This window comes from Alligator sinensis, unplaced genomic scaffold, assembly GCF_000455745.1.
Source record: "Alligator sinensis unplaced genomic scaffold, ASM45574v1 scaffold969_2, whole genome shotgun sequence".
Taxonomy (NCBI): Eukaryota; Metazoa; Chordata; order Crocodylia; family Alligatoridae; genus Alligator; species Alligator sinensis.
The window spans coordinates 793,486-814,148 of NW_005842481.1; the positions used below are offsets into that span (position 1 = coordinate 793,486).

The window sequence follows — 20,663 nt, forward strand, 5'->3', positions numbered from 1 at the left end:
GAGCACCTTTGTACCTTATGGAATCTTCCACCCCGTATGAAAAAGCTTGTTGAACCTTCCCATCCACAAGTCCCTGCTTTAATAACAATATGAGCAACAACTTTTGTCAGGTAGAAAAGATGGTTGAATGCAGCTCCTGAAACCTAAATAGCAACACCAGGGTCTTCTAGTCTTCCTTGCCTTCCCAGCACTCCTGGTGCTTTCTTCTTTGGGAATGGAGACAGGGAGAATTTTGAATCTGGATGCCAAAACAGTAGTATTGTGCTACTGGGAGACCAGCTTTTGAAACCTAGTTTCACATACAAATTAAAATTTGCCTGTTGGAATGTGTTCCTCCCCTGGCCCCCATCCCTGACATTCATTTTTAATGCTACTGAGCAAAATGGATGCTCTGTAAGTTTTATCTTATCTAGGATAAGATAGACACAGTATCTAGAAAATGCATGTCACCTAAAGAAGGAATGGTTACTGATAATGACAGTTTGTGGTGTAAACTCTATGCTGTGTGTGCTGTGATATGTTAAATCTATACCTCATATATTGTTTGCAGTTACTATAAGAATTGTGTCATTTACTTTCAGTTGCATGTGACTTCTTCTGTGCCATTTCAATAATCATTAGCTTTAAAAGGGTAGATGACTCAGCGTTAGCTGTAGAACCTTCTGACTCCTTCCCGATCCCTTGTTGTAACATGAAACAAACTTATGGGGATTGTACCTCGTCATCTGATGCATGGTGGCCTGAGGCAATTATGTTTCTTTGTTTGAAGTGGGCAGCGTTTATCACAAGAGTCTAATACCACTGGGGGCGGTCCCAATGGATGTACCAGGGCTTAAATGGGCTAGGAGAGACTCAAGTGTGTTCCTTCTGGGTCAAGACTGAAGCATGTTAGTGAATCAGTCAGAGGGAACTAGCACTACCACAGTCTTTCCTGGAAAAAGTAAATAGAACTGCAGCCTATAGTGCTGCTAGCTCGGCACCTCTTACAACAACTGAATTAACCTTTTAAAAATGCTCTTGTAACAGGATAAGCATTTCCTACATCTACTGTAGAGGGCTTTTGCCAATTGTTGCTAACAGTTGGACAGATTCTTCCTTTCTGAAAGTCCCACGAGGCAACTGAACAGGGTCAGTTCAAGCAGTTTGGGGGCCTCCAGCAAAATGATTCACTTGGGCTAGGGACAGACATTACACACAAACTGGCTTAAGTGATCAGAAACTGGTTTAAACCTGTAGCAGAGGGTAAGTTCAGTGCACGTAAACCAGTTTCAAAATAGCTGAAACTGGTTTAAGATAAACCTGGCTGAATGTAGTATCAGCCTTAACTGATTTGGGTCAAACCGGTTTGTGCAATATCTGTCCCAGACGCCTTCCTGGTTTAAGTTAAACCAGAGTCCCCCAGCATCCCAGGATGTTTTGCAGCTCTGGGTGTTGCTGTCTGCTCCAGAGAGCAGAGCTGATCCTGTCCCCCTGCTCCCTGGCCAGAGCTCCGAGGAAAGACTGCAGGTACAGCAGGGTCTGCCTGGCTTCCCTGCCCCACCTCCTGCTCGCTGCTCAAGCAGGGATACCCCTTCTCCCTCCCTCTCCCACAGCATGGACCCTAGGCATGTGATATGCTAGCTAATGCTGGGGAGGGGGGGTGTCTGTCCATGTCTATGTCCAATTTCACTGGGACACGGACAGAACAGTGTCCCCTTAGGGCTTTTGGAGCTAATCAGCAGGTCAACTGGTAATGTCCTTCTGTTCCTTCCTTGGAAAAAGCTGTTTGAGAAGAGCTTGAACTAATGAGAGAGGATTTTGTTTTGTGGATGGGCTGAGTCCAGAGGGGATGTCTTCACGGTTACAAACTGGTTCAGCCTAGCCAAGTTAGGCTAACCTGCATAAATTGAATCAATTCAGGCTCAGGCTTTTTGAATATCTATCCCTAGCCTTGGGCCCCATGGTTGCCAGGTCGAGTATTTGCTTTGTGTCTCCCACACTCCTCTGCTGTGCCCAGAGCTTGAGGGGCAGTGCACAGGGGTGTTGGAGAGACTGTGGTTACTTCTCTTGTTAAATAGGATACACAATGTATCATGACTGTGCTGAAGGAAGGAGCCATCTAAGGGCTGTTGCCACTTAGCTGTGCTCACTCTTCATGCTGCTCTAGGGTGTGATTAGCAAAACACAAGGGGTCATGGGTGGCTTTATAAATAAGGATGGCCTGAACCTCTAGGTTCAGCAGTTGAATCTGACTGCGAGGGGCGAGGAGCTGGGGCCACAATGGCACCTCTGCTTTGTTTTCTCCCCCAACCCATTCTTCCTGACACAATGGAAGCTCTTCCTGTGACTTTGACTAGGATGCCTAGACTTGGCTGTATCATCTCCCCACCACCATCCTGCAGCAAACCTCTGAATTTGTTGGTCCTGACTCTGCCATGGTATGACCCCCCCACAAACTGAAACCTTCTCCTGATTACCTGTTCCCCAAAAGTAGTAGTAGAGGAGAAGGCCTTTTGCATGTGGCTGCCAGAAGAGCTGGAGGTCATGGGTGGTAGTGTGGAGGCTTATGGACTTCTCTTGGAGTACTTTAGGTGGGTATGGTTAGGCAGCTAAATACCTGGCCATTTCTGTTTGAATGGTCTGTTTCTGCAGGAGACCCACCTGGCCCCCCCAGAGAAAGGAATAATTCCAGGGAAGCTCAGTAAGCCTGCACTCTGGTACTTTCCATTTTCTTTTGTCAGGAAATAATTTAGCTGGGGACTTATTTGATCCATAACAATAAAAATTAAACTCTCTAAAGACATGATTGTAGTACATTTTATTTTCACTTATTTAGCACTTGCACGGTGCTAGGGCTTGATGACCGGCATAGCTGATCTCTCTGGCCTTGCCCAGAGCTTTGCCATAAAAGAGAAATCAAGTTTAAAAATCGTATTCAGGCATTACTGGAACCAATTTTGCGGGCATTTATAATATGGACTCCCAGCAGATGGGAGACCTTGCATCAAACCCCTTTACTTATGCTATAGCAATATAAAATAAAGCATACTATTTCTTACCTTTTGCTGAAGTGTCATAAAACATTAACTAACCAATCATTTTCCTGCTACTTTGAGTGGCACTGCAGGAAGTTACAGAGCTTGACAGTATGTCTTTACCATATTCCTTAAGAAACAGCCAGGTGCAAAGCCTAACAACTATGTTTAAGAGGAGAGAGTAAAAGAGAACAAGTTCACAACTGCATACCTGATGCCTCCCTGATATAAATCTAACACATCTTGCAAGAACTGTGTGTGACAGACTTTCCTTTCTCTCTTGCCTTCCTCGCCCCTTACTCCCACTCCTTTCTCTTTAATTTGCTTATGGATGATGTCTAGGGGGACTGTTGAACTGTTCCGCAAGTAATATAGGAAGAAGGGGTCTTGTTTCCTATGACAGAATCTAGTGCAAACATAGTAGCTCTCTGGCTACACTCCATGTTTCTCTTTCTGCATGAGGTGTAGGAGAGCTCACTAATCCCCTGCAAACATAATTCATAAGCAAATATAAATTAAAATGAGGGGTGGGCAGGGGAGGATATTGCCACGTCCCTATATTCAGTTGAGTGGTGTTTTTTCTATGCTTTTGAAATTGGTCTCTTCCTCCCCATCTCCCCAGTTCAGATTAGCTTAGATTTGATGATCTTTGGTGCATGTTGTCAAGTTACCCAGAGTGCTGGAGACTGGGGTGGGAAACAGTGAAGCCTGATGCTTGTAGTTGTGTTGGAGGATGGGAGGGAGGGAGCTGTTCTAATTCAAAATGTCAGATTAGTCATGATATTTTTCTTGGGCAGGGACGGGGAGAGTGAATGCAGTTGCTAGTATGAGTTCATCTAATGTATTTCATAAATGATATCTATGGAGTCCCAAGTTTGGTGCCGGAGGGACTCTACTTGGCTTCTGTACATCCACTTCAAAAGCCATACGTAACACCCCCCATTCTAACACAGTTTTGCTTGCTGTCTCTTTCTGTGTGTGGTTGGGCCACTGGAGGCTTATCTTTGTTGATACTAACAAACCTGGCCTTTAGCTCCAGCAGGAGATGCTCCTGCTTTTATATCCTTAGCTCTCTGGTTCCATCTCCAGTGACATCCTATCCAAGGGCATTACATCAGATGCAAGTGGACTGTGATTATATTTAGTTAGTGCACTTCTCTGCAGATTTCTCACAAATGGTCCTTGTTTAGGATCCAATCATGAAACATTCAGCTATGATTGATGGGTGGAGATAATTGGAGTATAAAGCTCATCATCTTTTGAGATGCTTAATATATTATTATTTTTTTACTTTTTAGGTTTGGAAGGCGTTTTGAGTCCCCTCTTTTGTGGCAGAGCATTATCATGATCATTACTATGTTACTGATGCTGAAACTATGCACTGAAGTACGCGTGTCAAATGAATTAAACTTAAAACGCCGCTCCTTTGCAGGTCAGTGATGGTAACAGGTTGTTCCTAAGCACAGTGTTTCCAAATTAATTTTTTTAAAGTATCTATGGTTGGGTAAAAGTTCTGTATGTATTGCATCAAACCATCGTTTCTTGATGATTCAGCATGGGACTTCCCAAATGTTTAATTTAAAATAATTTTCTTCCAAATAATTTTTAAGATTTAATTTATTTCTAAATGGGTCTTAGTTCAGCCTAGAGACTGACTTCTCTTCAGTGTTCAATGCAGTCCCTTAGGAAGTGATTCTGAAAGTCATGCTAAAGTGCCAGCCTTGACTATACTACAGTCAAGCTTGAATGAGCGCAGAACTTCTATTCCTTTTGCTGTACTTTCATGCCAACTCTCTAGGTCAGAGAGATGCAACTGGCCAGTGTTGGAAACCTCATTTTGCTGTTTCCAACTTTTGTGTGGTTGCTGGTACATGAAATATTTTATTCTTGTCACCATATTGTCAATGTAAGGGGTGATAACATGGCAATGTCCCTTGAATGTCTAAAATGAATACATTGTAGTACCACATGTTGCTGTGGTCTTGCTGTATGCAGAGCTTTTTGATGTCAGTATTTCCAATGTGGGCCTGAATATCATTTTTTTTGGTTTAAATAGATCTTGTAATAATGCTATTTGCATTGTAGCAACTTTCTTCTTTTAGTTTGGAAGTGTGAAAAATGCAGACTTTTATTTGAGTAGTGTCAGAATGATGAGATAGCCATGATGGTCCCGAAATTATGTGAGGGGCAAGAATTTCTTAGTGTGATATCTTTTATTGGTCCAGCTATGTAGCTGGGATAAAGTTAGACAAGCTTTCGAATGTAAGACGTTTTTCCGCAGATCTCTTACTTCCACATCTTATTTTCCGCCTGTCCTTGTTGGTGACAGACTGCAAACCTGTCAGCTTCTCACTTGTTTTGGCAACATAGGCGTGTAACTTTTTTTCCTCCATCTGTTTCTTTCCTTAAGTGAGGGTCTGCTCCAGCTTCATGTACCACAGCCTTTCCAGGGTGAGCGAGCCCGAAAAGGCCATACATGGTGCTCAGCAACAGGGTAATCCATTTAACAGATTAATACATTATCCATTTAATAGAAAGATAGTTCCTACCCTCATGCCCCAGTTTCTTTGGAGTGTTTTGTAAAGTTGCCCAGGTAAGTGACCTCCTAAAGAACATGAAATCATCTGCAACTTTCTCTTCCCCATCCATTATTCTGTTTTGTTGTCTGGGACTTTGTTTTCTGAAAGTGTTAGTTTTAAGAGGATGAATGACTTTAGAAAGCTTCCCACATTTGGCAGGGATTGAAGTGTAAAGAAGTATTGGGAGAAGAACATTTACTCTCTGCCTCAGGATTCCTGTTGGCTGTGGAAAGAGCAGAAAGCTTCCCCCTGTGCGTGTCTCCATGTTCACCCAGACTGCAGCACATTGAGCTAGGTTGCAGTTGGCAGAGGGCCCTGGAGGTTGGCCTGCCAGCCTGGGTGTGCTCTAGCTGAGTTCAGTGTGCTTGGAGGGAATGGCTGGAGCACAAGGGTACTTCAGCATGGGGCTAGCTTGCAGGCAGCTCCCGCACTGGAGCAACCGCATGCCCCAGCCAGCTGGCTCAGTGTCTACATGTGAGATGCTGCGCACAAAAAAACTCCCACATCAGGGTAGGACTTGTATTTACAAGCCCTGTGCTGCTGTGGAGTTTTAGTTTTGTGTGCCCCTGTTAGGGTGCATCTATAGATGCTGAGACATTTACTGCAGTGAATTAGGCAACTGCACAGTAAACATCTTGTGTAGACATCTCTGTGTTTGCATTTTGTATAGTTAAGGAGTAAATCTTTGGGCCAGCCCACCTTCTCTTCCTCTGTCTGGCAGGCTTCTTACATAACTGCTAGAGATGGGAATCCAATCCAGCCCAGGACACCTTCCCTTTTAAAAACCCTGCCTGTACTGATATACAGTTACCTATTGGGGAAACCAATTTTTTCATTAGTATGTAAGGATACCTGTTGCAGGAGCTTGTTGTGTCACTGGATGTCCTTCCCCAGGAGTCAGTTTTTGCTATATGTTTAATCAGCCAGAGAAATTAATTTGGCCTGTTGAGGGCTTTTGCTACAAAGAAAAAAAAGAAGTAAAAAGCTTATTGTATTTTTTTGCAAACTGTCTGCTACTGGAACAGCACAGTACAACTGTGTGGTTCTCCCAAGTTTTCTCTCCCACAGCTTTCTCTTAAGTGATAAGGCTATTTAGTGATATGATTACAGTAGTAAGATTTACCGGATGGGGGAAAAATGGAAACTATTAACACGCAGAATCTCTGAATTCACTGGTAGTTGTAACATACTGACTTGAAATCAGCATTTTGTGGTGCGTAGGCATAAATGGTTCTATATCAAGAGAGGAAGGATAGGCTTGAGGTTAAAGCATACAACTGGGAATCACGTGATCTGTGTGCTTAATCTTGGCTCTGCTACAACTTATCATGTGATTCTGAGCTAGCTCTTAAAATCTTTCTGTACTTCACTTTCTCCTAGACTAAGCTTCAGTTTAGTACTTTTGAGTAGTATTTGAGATCTCTGGATGGAGAGTACCAAATTTTGTATTGTGATGTGATATATCCAAGCACTGTAGGACTTCTTTAATCTTTTTTTCCTCCTCTCTAATGTCCTCACAAAATAATTGTAAATTAAAAAGTAAAAATGTCCTTACTCCATCTTCATTTAATGGTGGCTACCTTATTTTGCTTTCTAATAACCTTGGTGCACATTGGCCCAATAGGTCTTGAATTATACAGAAGTAATATGGGGCTTTTTTTTGTTTGTTTTCCATCTCCTTACCCTGTTGACCTTCCTAGTTATCCAAAATATCCCTCTGGAATAGCTAGTTCAGGAGGAAGTGAACTTTTTTATCTTCCTGGCAGTAAGGGGAGTGGTCACTCTCAATCCTGACAGACCAGTTTTGTGAGTTTGAACACTGGTTTGAAGAGCATGTTAGTGGCAGTTAGTTAGGTATATTCATAAACCCATTTAGTTGGAGCAGTGTAAATTGCTGACATGTTCATTTATCTGGTGTCCCTTTCAGCTTAAAAAGTGTAGCCTCCCTAGGCTCTGTCAGAGCGACACAATCTCCTCTGAGAGTTATTTCTTCCTGCCTTGTTATTAGGGAAACTTTGCTTCTTTTGGTTTCTTTACTGGAATATTTATTTCTTTCCCTCTGGGACTTCTAGGAAAGATTTATCCTCTTATGCACTCGCAAACTGCAAGTCAGTTGGAAGTAGGAAAGCGCATTTCATGCTGCTGTTTGTTCTCCCCCCACCCCTTTATTCAAGAGGTCTCTCATAATTGTATATAGTCGACTTAAGAGGGATTACATCCTGTTTTGTGCATCCTGTTGTGGGTTTTTTTTTTTTATAGCTGAAGTTTTTTATCGAAGATATAGGATACAAGAGACTTTTCCTACCATTGAGAAGTTAAAATTCCCTTTCAAAAGGATGACAATGTGCTATGAAAGCTATGTTAATATGAGGCAGGCTTTAGATAATGTCACAGACATAAGTTATTGGATTTTTTTTTTTTAATTCCATTTTGATCATACTCAGACTTTTGTATTTTTGGATATCCTGACACTATTGTAATGGTAGTAATAGCCCTCCTTGGTCATTGCCCAGTTTAATTGGGTGTCTGCAGCAGTAGTGTGCATTGTGGCTGGATTGTTTAGTACAGAATAGCTCAGTTTGCTGGGGTTTTATTTTATTTAAGCTCTTTTCTTTGTATAAATCAGCTTTTCATTGTTGCTCTGTGCATTCTTTCGTACATCAGTGCAACTGTGCTAAAAGGGCAAGATTTTAAAAAGTGACTATTGGTGGGTTTTTTTCTCTCTTTCTGGAGGGGAAGAGCTTCTCTTACGGGATGCCTGGTTTAGAGTCAGAATGTGAGGCAATCACTCTCTGAAAATTGAGTCCCTTTTTAAAGGAGATTCAAGCTGCCATCTAAAAATGGAAGCAACTAAAATTACTAAGCACTTTTTGAATGCCCTGGGCAGATATAGTTAGGCCCAATGTGGCAGTGATGTCTTTTCCTTCCCCCCAGCCCTATCCCCAGTTGTATCCCTGGAATCTTTAGTTAGTAGCATGTGGCCAAATGCAAGGTACACTTTTATCTATTGGTCCTAAGCAAAGACGACTTTTACCTTGGAAAGTTTCTCTTTTGGCACATGGGTGGCTGCAGTGTCTTGCACTGATGGTGATGGCAGTTCCCATTTAGTTATTATTTGTCTTGCAGCATTTGCCTCTGACTAAGTGGAACAAGAACTCCACTGGGTTGTTTTGTTTTATTTTTTTAATCAACTTGTTTATTCTCCTCTGTTTTGGAATCTTTCCATCCATCTAGTGTTGTCTTATCCCTATTTACTGTAATGCCCTGATCCCTTGAAGAGAGCCCTGGAAAAACAATATTGGGCAGTATGTGGTTTATAACTGGAATTCAGACCTGCAGAGGGTGTGTGGAATAAAATTAAATCTTTCAGGATATGAATTACTTGCATTGGCAGTTTTCTTCATCAGCCTCTGACACAAGTGATTGTAAGTTTAAGTTGGTTGAAATCCATTCTTGAACACAGTTCCCTGCAAAACCCTGAGGCAGATCATTGTTTTTACATACTGTACTTACCTGTCCCTACGTAATTCTTTTCTGAAAATCTCTTCCACCCTTGCTTTTACCTGAGGTTATAAGACAAAAAGAAGCAATATAAACTTTATTTCTGTAGAAAACAGATGCATATTTGTACCATAACTTGAAGGTTGCGTGTTACTTGCAGTTTTTGTTTTCTCCCCTAGTTTCTCTCCCATCGCATTGTTATGGGGTCATATACTGAGACCATTCAGCTTTCAGTCTTCCCTGAAATCTTGGGGAAAGTCCTGTAGATGGCATGGAATCTAAAACTCTTTGGCATGATTTATTTTTTTATCAGCAAAGTGTACTAACCAACTAAACTTGAATACAAACTAAAAGAGCAACAGTTGTATTGGATCTAACTAGCTTGTTTTGTCTTCTCTTCGTCCCTGTTCTCAATTTATTTTTTTTATGTAGCCGCAGATAGTAAGGACGAAGACATCAAAGCACCTCCCAAGAGATCCTATCTGGGTATGTACTGTGCAAGGCCACCCTGCATGAAGTTGCCATCTCAAACATAACTCATGCTTCTTTACTTTTTCTTTTTGCTTTTTTTTTCTTACCATGTTAGAAATGATAGTATGATCATTTCTACGGAGATGTTTATTCTATCTTTTCTTGAGATGCTGAAATCTGTTTAATTTTTAACCTTTCTAGAGGAAAAGATGCTTTCAGTTTTGTGCTAGAAACCAGTTGTTTTTAAAGGAGGTTTTGAATTTGCCAGCACAACCCATCATTCTACTTGATTTTATTTTATTTTCCTTTCTCTAACCCAGTTAGAGAAGCAAAGTATTGTGGAATGGAATTTGTGGAGTCATGCCAATATTTTTTATCTCCTCAACCCCCACAGAACTGTCTTCTCTATCATGAGCCCTTTCTCCGGAAAGATTCCACTGTGAAACAAGCTATAAAAAGTATGGGAATGGCTTTAGGCTAAGCCATAGTATCTCAAGTTCAGCAAAATAACAGTGGTCGGTAACAAGATCAGTGAAGCTTTCCTACTCCATTCTTTAATTTTCCATGGATCCCACATACGTTGGTCTCCTGTCACTATTAAAATCTCAACTGAATCCATTCAAACTTCTGAGTGTTCCTTAGCTAGAGAGAGGGAGTAATATAGTGTGCTCTGTGTCTGTGTACCATTTCCAGTTCAGTAACCAGAAGAGTCTGTTGTTATGACTGTATTTGTTTCAGCAAGGTCATCTTAGCAAACAGACCCGTGCTCAAGCAGTTTAGCCTGTGTTAAGTGTCCTGGTGGCACTGCAAACTTGTTCCCTTTCAAGCAAGGCTTATCTCCTAACATGTACTATAGTAGTAGATCACTGCATTCCAATGATTTGCAACTGTGACAAGCTTCTTAGTTGAAGAAGGAGCTTAGATGCCAGTTCAGAGAAACAAGTCCCAGTATAAACACCAAAGTTGCATCACTTGAATTTAAGTTGGTTTCTACACTGAATTTGTTAAGATGATGCAAAATGCCATGTAGGTGTTGATTATTTTGGATTATGAATGCTGAGTTTCAGTTCTGCTTGCAGTGACAAGGAGGCAATGTAAGGGAAGTCATAACAGAGCGTAGCATGGAATTCCTCATTCAAAATAAGAGTACTGGTGGGACTTCAAATCACTATAAGTTAATCTGTTGTAAACATAGGTAAATAAGGGTGCAGTCTCTGATCAGTAGAGAAGTTCCTGCATAGCAGTGTACCACAGAGCACTTCCCTGAAACTTTCAGTCCAGGCCTGGGGATTTGATTTTTAAATAACAGTGGGCATGTCTATATATGCGCTTTAATGTGCAGTAGATTATTGTACTGCGTATTAAAACATGACATAAAAAAAATAACATTATGCTAATGTGCAGTTAAATGGTCTGTTGTAGGGGTAGGCAACCCCCAGCCCAGGTACCAGAGCGTAGCACGTGAAAGCATTTTGTTTGGCATGCATGCCTCGGGTTGGACAGTGGGCAAGGGGTTTGGGCTGCGCTGCCGCAACAAGGCTCAGGCCCCTCGTGGTTTCCCCACTGTGTGCCTCTGGCATACCAACATCTTATACATTAAGGTTATGGGTGTTTTTGGCACTTTGCCCAAAAATGTTGCTGACCCCTAGTCTACTGCACAGTAAACAAAACTAAAAAAAGCATGCAGCCTAGTTCGTATTCATTTAGTACCTCACATTGGCGGTACTAAATTTAATGTGCATTAATGTACGTGTAGATGCACCCAGAGTATTCAAAAGCAGTATTCATCTGAATTTTTCTGAAGAGAACATTTCTATCGTAGTATTTCAAAAGTGCATGTTGATTAAATACCACTATTTTGAAAAGCACCTTTTCCTATTATACCTTTTGCAAAAGCTTATTTTTTGAGATTTGGCATCAAATGGTGTTCGTTTTGCTGGTTGTCTTACTTCTAGTTTTTAGTCATTCTCTCTGGCTTGCTACATCAAAACATACTAACCTGTAGAAAGTAAAAATGAAAAATGCCATCCCTAACATGTTTACATTCTTGTTGCCCATATTCATTTGTTTCTTTTGTGGTGCTATAGGTGGATATAGTTTTCTGTCCATTTGTTGAAGGGTAAAGGTTGGCTAATTTTGAATGCTTCAAGAAAATAAAGGCAATGGAAACGATTTGGTGAATGCTGTATTACTAGCTCTTGTTTGTTTTTGTAAAAAAACCAAAATGCGTAAGTTCTAAATATCAGTTGCTTAAGAGCTTTCACTAATTGTATTAGATGATACTGGTCCTAGGAGTTTCTGTAGAAGTGCTCATGTAACTGAATTCCATGATACCCGTGATGAGCAAATTAAAAAATGAGCCTGAGCTTTGCAAAGCCAGAGGGATCAAAAGAAATACTCAATTTTTTTTCCCCTTTCTGCAGGTCTGTCCAGCTGGTAGCTCATAGGCTAAGGGTTTAACCCGTAGCCCCTGGGATCCCGCCTGGGTGCCACTGCCAGCTCTTGGCCTGGCAGCTTGGAGTGACCTTGTGGCATGGTGATGCAAGGGACCTGGCAGGGAGCTGAAGGTGAAATGAGGTGCTGTGCTACATAGGGGTGCACCCACCTGCACATGCATGCAGCCCCGGGGGCCCATGAGCCCCACTAGTGCTGCCCATGCAGTGTGTGGGCCCCTGCTGTTGCAGCCTGTGGGGCATGTGGCCCCCAGATGTTTTGAAGTTGAACAGCCCTGCCCTATTGTATAGGAAAACGGCAGGTTAACATGAGTGCTTCCAACTTCAATTATTCAGTTTACTGTGTCTATTCTGTGTATGCGCTTGTTAAAAAAGCGTACATTTCATACTAGTCTAGATATGTTTAAAATGCTTCTGAAACATACAGGTAAATAGGCAGGCATATCATATACTACTGAATTAAAAAAATCCGAGTGGTGGGGGACACGGTGCTTTCTTGCCTTGGAGTGGCTTAAATCCTATACAAAACTCCTTCCTAGGTTAAGTTAAATCAGAGTCCCCCAGCATCCCAGCATGCTCTGCAGCCCTGGGCTGGGCTGTGCTCTCTGCTCCACTGGAGCAGGGCTAGCCCCACCCCTCTGATCCCTAGACAGAGCAGGGGCAGGGGCATGGCCAGATGCCAGCCCCACTAGGGCAAAGGGGGCAGGGAAGAAATTTATTTCCCCCCCTGTCCCACCAGCACGGACCCCAGCCAGGGTCTTCCAGGCAGGGGCACAGAAGCCTCTGTCAGGCATTTCTCCGCTTGCTACTCCAGTGGTTGGGGCATGTCCATCCCCAGCACCAGCCTGGTGTGAATGGAGATGGGGTTTAATTCCCTCTTCTGTCCCCTGTCCCAGTGGCAGGGTCTGCCTGGCCTGGGTGCCGCAGCCTGTGTCAGGGCCCTCCCCTCCTCCACTGCTGCAGGGGTTGGGGCGCAGCCAGGTGCTGGCTGTCGTGGTCCCCTGAGGCGAAGGGGGCAGGGAAGGCGTTTATTCTCACCCCCCCCCACCCTTTTCTCCCCAGGACCCCAGCGGTGAGGTGGGAAGGACCTTGGTGGGGCAGCAGCCCCTATGATGGTGTCCTGGGAGCGCAAGCCCCTTCCTGGCGGGGGGGGGCTAAGCTGCAGGTGGGAGTGGGGTGGCCAGAGCTGCCGCAGACTGTGTGGGGCGAGCAGTGGCATTGAGGCTCAGAGGGGTGGCCACAATCCCCTAAGCCCCCGCTAGTGCGCCGCCTCCAATCGTCCTGCACAGTCTGCAGCAGCTTTGCGTGCCTCGCTCCCACCTGCAGCACAGCACCCCCATGCTGTGAAGAAGCTTGCACTCCCGGGACACCATCACAGGGGCTGCTGCCCCATCAAGGGCCCTCCCCCTCGCCGCTCGAACGGCAGGGGCAGGGGCATGGCCAGAGGCTGCCCGGGGTGGCCCCCTTAGGCAAAGAGGGCAGGGAGGGGGTTTATTTCCCCTCTCCCTCCAGCACAGGGGTCTACCCGGTTTGACCTCAGTTAATTAAGTCTGATACTACATTCAACCAGGTTTATCTCAAACCAGTTTCAGCCATTTTGAAAGTGGTTTATATGCAGTGAACTTTTGTTCTGTTACAGGTTTAAACCAGTTTCTGCTCACTTAGACCAGTTTGTGTAACTTCTGTCCCTAGCTCAGATCTTACTTAATTGCTTGCCTGGCTTGGGATTCTCATGAAAATGTTACATAAGGGAGTGGGGGTGTGTTTTAGGTGTGGAGGCTGTGTATTTCTGTATGTCTTGCAGTGAGTTGTACAGCACTGCTTTTTCGAGTAAGAGGTTATAACTGGGATTTTCAACTTCACATTTTAGTAACTAAGTAATTCTTCTAGTGCTTCTAGGCTTTGGGAGTTGTTTCATGTACAGGGCTCTGTGCCTGAATAAAGGGAGTCTGTCTGGACCCTCCAAATCGCCCCTTCTACAACTCCCATTCCAACCTACAGGAGTTACTTAAATATGTGTTACAACTGCATAATGATTTTACAATAAATATATTGTGCTCATTTTTAACCTAAGCTTGGTGGTTGTGGGAGTTGCTTCATTGCATGACAAGTAAACTGTTGACAGTAATATTTTTACTCTGTCCCATGGCACTTGTGGTGAACTTCTTAGATGAATGCTGAGGTTGTCATCTGATGCCCCTTTTGAAGAAACTGAGTCTTTTCTCTGCTCTCAGGGATCTGGCTTAAGCATACTTGTCAGTAATCCAGCAAACCACTTAATGCCCCTGTTTTTCCTCATAGCTGTAGCCTGAAAAGCTTTTATCTGATGCTTGATTCTGAAAGCCGTCTAGATGCCGTTGACTGGGAGAATGCCATCAGCTGGTGTCATTTGTCATAGCCCCATTGGCTATAATAAAGCAATGACGATTTGCAGCAGCTGAGCATCTGCCCTAGGGTGTTGGCTTCTGGTTTGTATATAGAAATAAAATGTATTCCTGTTCAGGAAAAGGAAGAACTAAGAAGCAACAGTTCTGGTGAAACACTAGCCCTCTTTTGTTCAGTTTTTTTGTTATTACTCAAACATTTAAACACATTGGTGGGGGGGAGGGTTCTCCTTCTGTGTGTAAAATTTATTTTCAATCTTGAAAATAACTTGTTTGTTGTCTCGCATAGTACTGAATAGTGTGAGAATACTGGCCTGAACTTTTGCTTAGTTCTAGTCCAGAGAGCTAGAGTCCAAATGATATCAACGTTTAGAAAAGCAAACAAATAACCCCCTCTTCCCTCCCACCAAAAAGAAAAATAAAACCACCTTAGTGCAAATGCTTAATTTATTCAGTACAACAATATACCAAGAAGTATTTTTAAAAACTGTGTGCGCAAAAGTACATTTCTGCGTAAGTCAGTTCATTTAGGCAGTACTGATACATAAATGAATTGGAAATACAGCAGTGTGATTAAATAGATAGGTATTCCAAAATTTAAGTGTGCATTACTTTTGCTCTAACTAGAGCTGTGAGTGACTGTAGCATGCTAGTTGTAGTAAATCACTTCTCTGCTGCTGCCTCCTTCTCTTCTCCCCTTTATTTCAGTTAGGAGACCAATAAAGTAGTGAAAAATGAAGAATCATCAAGCTCTCGAACCCTTAACTCTGTTGTTAGTATGTTGAGTCCTGGTACTTGAGCTTTAGGTAGCTCTCAGCTCCCTCTGTGTTGAACCTCTCTTTGCTCACAGAATTGGAAGAAACCTTAAGAGTCATTTAGTTGAATCCCTGGTGTAGATTCCAGATTTAGTTCCTGCATAACCCATCCCAAACAGATGCTTGTCCAGCTCTTCTTGAAAACTTGCAATGAAAAAGATTCCATAACTTCCCGAAGCAGCTTGTTCCATTATCTGACTGCTCTTTTAGTTCAGCAGTTTTTCCTAAACTTTCATCTAAATCTCTTGTCTTGTACCTTGTCCTTTATAGCACGGGAGAAGATTCTGTTTTTCTCTTTCTTGCAGACACCTTATGCTTGCAATTATTTCATAGATTTCATAGACATTAGGGCTGGAAGGGACCTCGGAAGATCATCGAGTCCAGCCCCCCGCCCGAAGGCAGGAAGTCAGCTGGGGTCATAGGATCTCAGCAAGATAAGCATCCCATTTTCTCTTTTTAAGGTGTTCAATGTAGGTGCTTGAACCACCTCTGATGGCAGGCTATTCCAGACCTTGGGGGCTCAGACAATAAGAAATTCTTCCTTATGTCCAGCCTGAAATGATCTTGCAGGAGTTTATAACCGTTCGACCTCGTCGTCCTTTGGGGCGCTCTGGTGAACAAACGTTCCCCCAGATACTGGTGGTCACCCCTGATAAACTTATAGGTGGTCATCAGATCACCCCTGAGACTGCACTTTCTCAGGCTAAAGAGCCCCATAGCTCTCAGCCTGTTGTCAGAGGTCAGGAAAACAGAACTTACGATCATGCGTCTGGCTCTTCTCTGGACTCTCTCAAGCTTCGCCACATCCTTTTTGAATTGTGGGTCCCAAAACTGGATGCAGTACTCCAGCTGTTGCCTCACCAACGCCGAGTACAAGGGGAGAATGACATCCCGGGATTTGCTTGAGAAGCATCTATGGATGCAAGCCAGCGTTTTGGTCGCTTTACTAGCCACAGCCTCGCAATGAAGACTCATGTTCATTTCATGGTCAATGATGACCCCAAAGTCTCTTTCTTCTGTAGTGCTAGCCAGCATAGCACTGCTGAGCCTATAAGGATGCTGCACGTTTTTCCTCCCAAGGAGGAGAACCTTGCATTTTTCAATGTTAAACTCCAACAGGTTCTTGTCCGTCCATTTGCTGAGCCTGTCAAGGTCAGCCTGGATTTACCCCCCTGTCTTCTGGTGTGGATGCTTTGCCCCAAAGTTTTGTCATCAGCAAACTTGGCCAGTCCACTTCTGACTCCAGTGTCCACATCATTAATGAAGATGTTGAACAATATGGGTCCAAGGACAGAGCCTTGGGGAACCCCACTGGTCATAGGGCACCATGACAATTGACTTCTGTCAATTACCACCCTCTGGGTCCAACTACAGAGCCAATTTGCCAGCCAGTGGATCATGGTGGACCCAAGGCAACAATTGGCCAGTTTCGCCAAGAGGTGATCATGGGATACCAGATCGAAGGCTTTTTTGAAGTCAAGATATATGACATCAATCTCTTCTCCCTTGTCCAGGTGATAGGTCACCTGGTCGTAGAAGGAAATGAGATTGGTCAAGCAAGACCTTCCCGCAACAAACCCGTGCTGGCTATCCCTCAGGATGTTGGTGTTGGCCAGTCCATTAAGGATGGCCTCTTTAATAAACTTTTCTAAGACCTTCCCCGGGATAGAGGTCAGGCTGATGGGCCTATAGTTTGCCAGATCCACTTTCTTCCCTTTCTTGAAGATAGACACCACGTTGGCCTATTATGTAGGAAAGCACCATGAGCATCTGTGGGTATACTGTAAATTAACATATACTATGTGTACTGTGCTTTGTCCTCACCACAGTCACTGCAGTTGAAGATGAGGCAGAGCTGAAGTTTCCATCAGCAGTCATTTAGATGTTTTTTTTGGTTTCTTCTGCATTTATTTTGTCAATTACAGATACCTTTGGGCCAGTGGTATATATTTAAATATATAAAATAGTTGTTGCTGGATTTGGCTGCCAGCACCCAATTATGATCCCTAAGAGATGTGCACAGAGCTAACAAGGGGGTTGAAATCTCTTCACTCCATACTTCTACAGAATTGTGACATTCTATTAGAATCATATTTTAAAGTTTTGTATCTGTTATCACAGCATATGGCAAATGTCTCATTAGGTTTCTTCATTAGGAATATTTTCTTGATGTAAGTTGAAGAATTGACAGAATCAAAGAGTTCTGGTTAATGAAGTGGCATTTGAGCTGTGCAGGCTTTCCTAACTTACTCCATTAACTTTTCCCTCCTTTGCTTTGTGTGTTTTCCAGCTTGTACAAGTGCCTTAGGCTAGGGACAGAAATTGCACATAAGCTGGCATAAGTGATCGGAAACCAGTTCAAATCTGTAACACAACAGAAGTTCAGTGCATGTAAACTGCTTTCAAAATGTCCAAAAGCAGTTTAGGATAAATCTGGATACATGTAGTATCAGACTTAACTGATTTGGGTTAAATCGGTTTATTGAACTTCTGTCCCAGATCCCCTCCAGATTCAGGTTAACTCTGTATTTTGCAGCAACACAGGATGCTTTGCACCTCCACTGCAAACGCCCCACTTTGCAGGGTGGGCAGGCTAGCCTTGGCCCAAGCTGTCTGCTCCAGCCAAATAGCGAGGCATGCTCTAGCACCCCCTGGCTTCTGGCTTGGGCCATTACAGGATGGAAAGATTGAATCAATTCACCCTCATGCTGTTTGACTGTTCTTAGCCTTAGTGTGTTTGTTAGCTGCTTGTCATTCTGTCAAAGGGGTGGGTGTGTTCTCTTTTACTCTTCCTGTATTTATCCTGTTTTGTTCTGTTTTGCTTTCTCAGGATGGAGTGATAGTTTTAAGTTTTGTATAAATAAATCCTTATAAATGTGAAGGTTTTTTGGTTACCTGTGTATACTTAGGTCCCTCCCACACATTACACTCAACCAGTTAATCGCATCTTAAATTGTGATGCAGCCTTGCATTCAGTCAATGAATGGCATGATAAAATAAGGAATAAGCCACAAACTCATTTCACACAAAAAATGTATAATGACTTTGTAGCTGGTTCCTGCCATGTGTCCAGGTGCACCCCTGGGACTGGGAGTAGGGTTACCATATTTCCAGGTCTAAAAAAGAGGACACTTGTCACTGGGGGGGGACAGGCAAGGGGAATATGATGGGGGGTGCGGGGGCAGTGTTCTGCCCCTGCCCATTCTGTTGCCCCTCACTGACAAGCTACACCTTCCCCCAGCCCTGCTGCTGCCCCTCACTCCGGACCCACTGACCCAGCCCTGCCAGTGCTGCTCCCAAGCTGCAGTACTCTGCCCCCCCACCCCTATCCCCCTATCCCCCTGGTGCTGCCAGTGCCCCACACTGTCACCTGTCCCATCTCCTGTGCCCCTCACTCCTGATCTACAGCCCCCTGCTCCTCTCCCAGTCCTGCTGGTGCCTCTCACTCCCAACCTGCAGATCCCTGCCCCCCTGCCCTGCTGCCCAAGCACCTCCTGCATTACATGGGCTCTCGCGCTCTGTTGCCAGAGCCTGCGCAGGGAGCACATGACCCCCAACAGCCAATCGCCTTGCCTGCTCTTCCCAGCCCCAAGCAGCCAACCCAGGAGAGCAGAAAACTCGGACATCTGCTCTTATTTAGAAAACCTGCCCGGACACAGCACAGAGGGCCAAAAAAGAGGACATGTCTAGGAAAACCTGGACATATGGTAACCCTAGCTGGGAGCCCTGTCAGTTGATGGGACTACCAGCCATGGGAGTCTGTGTAATCCTGGGTTCCTACTGCAGTGAAATTTAAGGTGTCAGATGTGCGATTTCCCCCAATCGTGCCTCTTGCCATGCACGTGTGGCATGGCAGGAAATGCGATTGTGTGGATTTTGCATCGGATCCCATTGTGCATTTACCTGTATGTCTGGCAGGGGTCTATTGGCAAAGTTGTATGACTAGAGACTTGGAGGAGATCTATAGAACTTCCTGTACTGGAGAACGTACTTCTTGCTGTGGGTCCTGTGCAGCTGGGTTTCCCTTGCAGAGGAATGAGTTGAGCAAGAAAACCTCTCCACACTACAGAATCAGCCCACATAGCATTTCAGCCCAGTGCACTGCTGCCACCTTGCAGTTGTCATGGAAGAATCACGTTGTAGAATTTAGAATCGGGTCAGGTAGAAACTTTATTTCGATATATATATATATATATATAATTTTGTTCAGATATTTGCAGGAACATTAATCTATTCCCTGGTTGGGTTTGCTTAGATATGTAGCTTAGACAACAACGTACGAGCATGAAAATTACACATATCAGTACGATAATAATAAAGAATATCAATAATCCATGAATAATGGTGGATCCTAAGGAGCCAAAAAGGGAACTGAACAATGAACTTAAATTCCAGTTGTCTGGCTCATGTAATTTGGCTGCTTTCTTTTGAATATGTTCAGCCAAATCTTGTATTTTTTCTGAATTATCGGGGATGTAAGTATAGCATTCTTTACCAATTAAAGCACAGACTCCTCCTTTGCTGGCTAACATGTAATCTAAAGCAAGTCTGTTTTGTAGAGTCATCTGTCTTATTTCTTTCATTTCATTATTTATTTCATGAAGACTAATGGCAGTAGCATTAGCTATCTTCTTTAGGGATGCCGCAACCTTCTTTATTTCAGACATGGCCAAGCCTGCGCTATAGTTGGGAAACATGATTCTCTAAAATCTCTGAGTTTCTGTAATTTCCTGCATGTTGCGAATCTTTTCTTTTGGCAAGTAAGATCTAACAGCAATAGCGGGATATATTGCAGAGACATAGCATCTTCCTTCCCAACCGGAAGGAAGGTGTTTATAGGCCTTGTCTCCACATGTGAAATAATGGTCAGCTAGTGCAGTAAACCCGCAGCTATCGTTACAGCATGGTCTCATCATTTATTGTGTATAATAACCTGAAAATCCACTTTGTCTGGTAGTATAATTAGATATCCAGGAACCATTAGAGAACTATGCACCATTTATCTTAAATTCTATCTCACATTTACTGATTTCTACTGCAAATTCAGATCCGTTACAGGTCTAACAAAGTTTTCCCAGAGTGGCATAGGCTCACCGTATATAATCAAATCGGTTACATTTTATATCCTGCCAGGTTTCATTTCCTTTAAGATCTGAATAGTAAGGGCCCGACATTTGTGTGGCGTTTAAAGGTGTTGATATCATGGGTATTCCCCTGGTAGAATGGATAGGGGCATGACTGCATATCCAACATTGAGAAACATTTAAGTCCTTTGCGAATTGGTAAGATAATTGGAGGAAAACATTTTGGTGATGAAATAGTGACCTTCTTGATCTATTCTGCAATATTAAGTTGTTTTATCATGTTTTCTTCAGTTACTGAGTCTTTAGATTCGTGTAGGATGATCCAAACAAGCAAACTAAGAATTACCCAAGTCACGACCAAC

At 43.4% G+C, this 20,663-nt stretch overlaps 1 protein-coding gene across 3 annotated transcripts in view; it reads left to right on the forward strand.

The window, feature by feature from the left end:
* The window catches only part of PQLC1 (PQ loop repeat containing 1), a 104,732-nt gene that overhangs the window by 10,736 nt on the left and 73,333 nt on the right, over nt 1-20,663 (forward strand). For 2 of the 3 annotated variants that reach the window (XM_006031100.3, XM_025212755.1), the window contains exons 3-4: nt 4,313-4,446; nt 9,527-9,580. In XM_006031100.3, coding sequence (XP_006031162.1) covers nt 4,313-4,446; nt 9,527-9,580 — 188 coding nt within the window. The remainder of the gene's footprint in view (nt 1-4,312; nt 4,447-9,526; nt 9,581-20,663) is intronic. The other variant, XM_025212756.1, reaches the window with a different exon arrangement.